Genomic DNA, 4,250 nt, shown 5'->3' with positions numbered 1-4,250 from the left:
CGCACACTTTCACATCAAGAATCATGCAAAACAAATACATAAATGTGTATATGTATATATATATAAGTTTTTTACATTCTCTCTCTGTTTATTTTCCCTTATTCCTTTCTGTTGAAAAGCATAGGCTTGAAACGTAAAAGACTTTTTCATTTTCTCAAGCATCAAACTAATACACTTGCTTGTTGTTCATACACCCGTCTTCATCTTTTGTTTTTCTATATATTTCAACTATATATGTGTGTGTGTGTGTGTGTATACGTATATATATATATATATATATATATATGTATATAAACATTATCGCACATACACAGCGTATGTGTTTCGTTTATATTTGCTGTGAGATAGCATCCAATGAACACCTATTTGTCACAGACCAGGTGAGACAACTTGCCTCAGAATCACTGAGAACAACAAGTCAATATTTTGTTATTATTGTGGCTTATCAATATCATGTACTTGGACCGTCTCAAAACAAATTTAATCTCTGGTCTGTGACTTATGTGCAAACAAAGTGAAATCTATTTGCTAATGTGCTGTGGCATAGCACATGTGAAAGAAAATTAAATTATGAATTAAAAGCAGCTCAAGTGATGTAAACTTTATCAATCAAACATACACAGTCAAGTGATATGCTGAATTTGCTGCAGGATAGCATTTTGGGAAAGCACCCTACACACTGAGTGTTACAGGACACCTGAACGTCATAGACCAGGTGAGACAACTCGCCTCAGAATCACCAAAAATTATAGATATATACATATATAATTTGATAAGTGCCAACGCACAAAACCTTGAGTCACTCTGTCGCTTCTGCTAAATATTAATAAAAATACACACACACGCGCACACATACACCCATATATACAGGGTGCGATGGGTAAATTGTTACCATTTTATATTTTTAATTTCGCACATGCACATTGTTTGTTTTTGATTTTGTTGACTACACAGTATAGTAGGGCCAGTTGGCACTGTCCTGTGAGAAAAGCAGCACCATGACACAATTCACTCTGCCAGAAATTTGGAAACAACATGCTGCACTGCTTGGCATTCATGCCAGAAGCTCCAATACAAACACTTCAGAGTGTTTGGGTGTCAATCTGAGGACAGTGTAGAGGATTTGGAAAGAGTTGGATGAGTCTAATGGTGATTACGAAGGTACAGCAGCTCAGGAAACTCACTCTGATTGTTCTGATAAGAAAAGATTACTCTTGAATTTGTTGGTGAGATCCAGGCCTTGATTGACAACAATCCCTCCAAGTCAATCAGGTCCATCACCAGGGACATGGGAGTGTCTGAGTTTCTTATCAGGCATAAAGACATTCGGTATTTCTCATACAAGACGAGAAAGGGCCAATTTTTTATCTCAAGCCATCAAGAACACCCTATCAATAAAGTCTATCAACGAAGCCTAAAAAGTAAACTTGCAGTAACAAGTTGTATGAAACAGGGTTTATCTGAGATGCCTCTAGAAAATCACCTGAGGAGACACATCTGAGCCAAATGATGTAACTCAACCAGTTGTACAGTACCCCACCCACGAGGGATCAAAACAATTGTAGTGATATATATATATAGTAATAAGTAAAGGTAACATCCAAGGATTAAGGTGTTGGAAGATAATAAGTTTTGAGTAGTCTGTAGAAGGTATAAAAAACAACTTTCAGAAACAATAGTTGTCTATTATAGAAGGTTGTCAGTTTTTCCTGTTCAATAAGATGAAAAAATTGCTTTATAGCTTACATCTAGCACCAGGGGTTGCTATGTATGTGAATAGAAATCCAAAGTTAAGGAGTGGAGTAGGTAAAATCCAGGCTACATATGTTTCATAACTAGCAGAATTGATTATGTGAACATTGTTCAAAAATAATTGTTCGAAAACAATTATTCAAAAACAATTATTCGTAAAACATTTATTTGAATAGAAAATTGTATGAATGAAAATTATTCAAAAGGACAATTATTTGAAATGTTAATTATTCTAAATTTTTTATTTTATTTAAACAAAAATGATGAAATTAAAAATCAAGTACATAAATGATATTTATTTCGAATAACTTTTTTCCAAATAATTGTTTTCAAATAATTGTTTTTCAACAATTTTCATGATACAGCAGAATCTCAGAAGTAATAATTATTCAAACGAGGGGTAATCTGATAGCTACTCATTGGGTCAAAGATGTCTTAATGAAATCAAAAGAAATAAACATTCATGTTGACTTGCAGGAGATTTGATATAACAACATGTAACAACAATAAATCTTTTTCTACATCCTACCCTAACAAACCATACTACATCTTTCCTAACTTCCTTAGAAGTGCATTGTGCGAAAGTGTATGTATAAGCATGGAAGCATCTTGATATTCTTTCAGAAATTCTATTAATGATCTTCTCATTGGACCATAAAATAGACAGTGATTCCTTGGAACAGAGTCTGCATCTGATATTTGTTATCAATCTTCTGTAATAATGAAACAAGTGAAAGATAAAAAATAAAATAAAATAAATGACATAAAAAAGAACATCTTTCAGCAAGATGTGTCAACCATCTTATCAAACATGTTTCCCTTGTTTCCATTCTTCAGATCTGTTCCAGCCACACTATCAGCAGTATTAATTCAGAGCTTGCAAAAGTAATCAATGAAATTCCATGTAAGTACTTTATTATATTTTGTAGTGTCTAAGAAGAGTCATTATGCTAATATTAATAACATGCACTTTATTTATTAATCAATTGGTTAACCTTCTTTTATTTGTCAAATGGGAAATTTTCCGTATGTTTATAAAAGCTAGAAAATTTCACTTTATACATTAATTACCATATGGGTCCATTGAATCCTTGAATTAAATTCAGACAATACTCTTGTCATTCTAAACAGAATAAAAGCAGTATCAAATATAATTTTCCTAGATATTTATCAGATATGAAATAGATAAAATTGTATTCAATTTATTTGCTGTATTTTAACTAAAATAGGAAAAATTATGAAAATATTCCTGTAAATTTGTGTGGTTTTGCATCACCTTCAATCTGCTAGGTTATAGGGTGATGCAGTATTTCTATGCAATGACGCAATTCTTACAATATATTGCATCATCTTTCAGGAGAGTATTAATATGTGAGAGAGCAATATCTGCCTTTAGTCTGCTATCAAGTTTCATATAGTTCAGTTCTTTTATTCTTTTATTTGTTTCAGTCATTTGACTGTGGTCATGATGGAGCACCACCTTTAGTCAAACAAATCGACCCCAGGACTTATTCTTTGTGAGCCTAGTACTTATCTTATCAGTCTCTTTTACCAAACTGCTAAGTTACAGGGACATAAACACACCAGCGATGGTGGGGGGCACAAATACAAACACACCCACACATACACACACACACACTCACACACACATATATACGATGTGCTTCTTTCAGTTTCCGTCTACCAAATCCACTCACAAGGCTTTGGTTGGCCTGAGGTTATAGTAGAAGACACTTGCTCAAGGTGCCATGCAGTGGACTGAATCCAGAACCATGTGGTTGGTAAGCAAGCTTCTTATCACATAGCCATGCCTGTGCTTTCCAATATGCCTTGATGTGGAAACTTGAGTGAAGACCAAATATCGAAAAAGTTATTGGAATTAGATGAAGAATGGGAAGAAGGTAATAGTGATTCCTTCTCTTGTTCTGGAAATGATGGTGAAAGTGATTATGTGCTTTCACAAATGGAAAAGAAAGGGAAATCAACAGCACAATATTTGGATTTCAAAAGGATTCTATGATCTTATCTTATTGTCCCAAGAAAACTTATGAATACAATGCACTCTCAGCCTTCAATTGATTCAAAAAGTGCTGAAAAGAAACCTGAAGTTATTACATGTTACAACAAAACAAAAGGAGTAGATACCCTAGATAAGATGGTAAGGACATACACTTGCAAAAGAATGACTTGAAGATGGCCTATGGTTATATTTTACAACATGATTGATATAAGTGCAGTGAATGCTTTCATTGTTGCTAAACAGCTTCACTTGCAAAGTTTCAAGGATAAAAGAAGACAGTGCCTAATTCAGTTAGGAAAGGAACTTGCTGGAGTTAATGCTCAACAAGAACTTGACAAACAATCTTCTAGTTCTGCTAACATTTCTCAATCAAACAAGAAAAGAAAATGATCTTCAACCTCATTTGAGATTCTCAGTCAAAGAAAAAAGGAAGATGTTCTTTGTGTAGCCCCCCCTTCCAAAAAAAAAAGACAGGAAA

The 4,250-nt window shown here is 33.8% G+C and overlaps 1 protein-coding gene across 1 annotated transcript in view; it reads left to right on the top strand.

Annotated features, from left to right (window-relative positions):
- The window catches only part of LOC106882872 (lipopolysaccharide-binding protein), a 35,871-nt gene that overhangs the window by 2,694 nt on the left and 28,927 nt on the right, over window positions 1-4,250 (top strand). Inside the window, exon 3 of the mRNA XM_052970732.1 lies at window positions 2,590-2,656. Within this exon, the coding sequence (XP_052826692.1) occupies window positions 2,590-2,656 (67 nt within the window). The remainder of the gene's footprint in view (window positions 1-2,589; window positions 2,657-4,250) is intronic.

This window comes from Octopus bimaculoides, chromosome 1 (genome assembly GCF_001194135.2).
Source record: "Octopus bimaculoides isolate UCB-OBI-ISO-001 chromosome 1, ASM119413v2, whole genome shotgun sequence".
Taxonomy (NCBI): Eukaryota; Metazoa; Mollusca; class Cephalopoda; order Octopoda; family Octopodidae; genus Octopus; species Octopus bimaculoides.
This window is presented reverse-complemented; position numbering and strand designations above follow the sequence as displayed.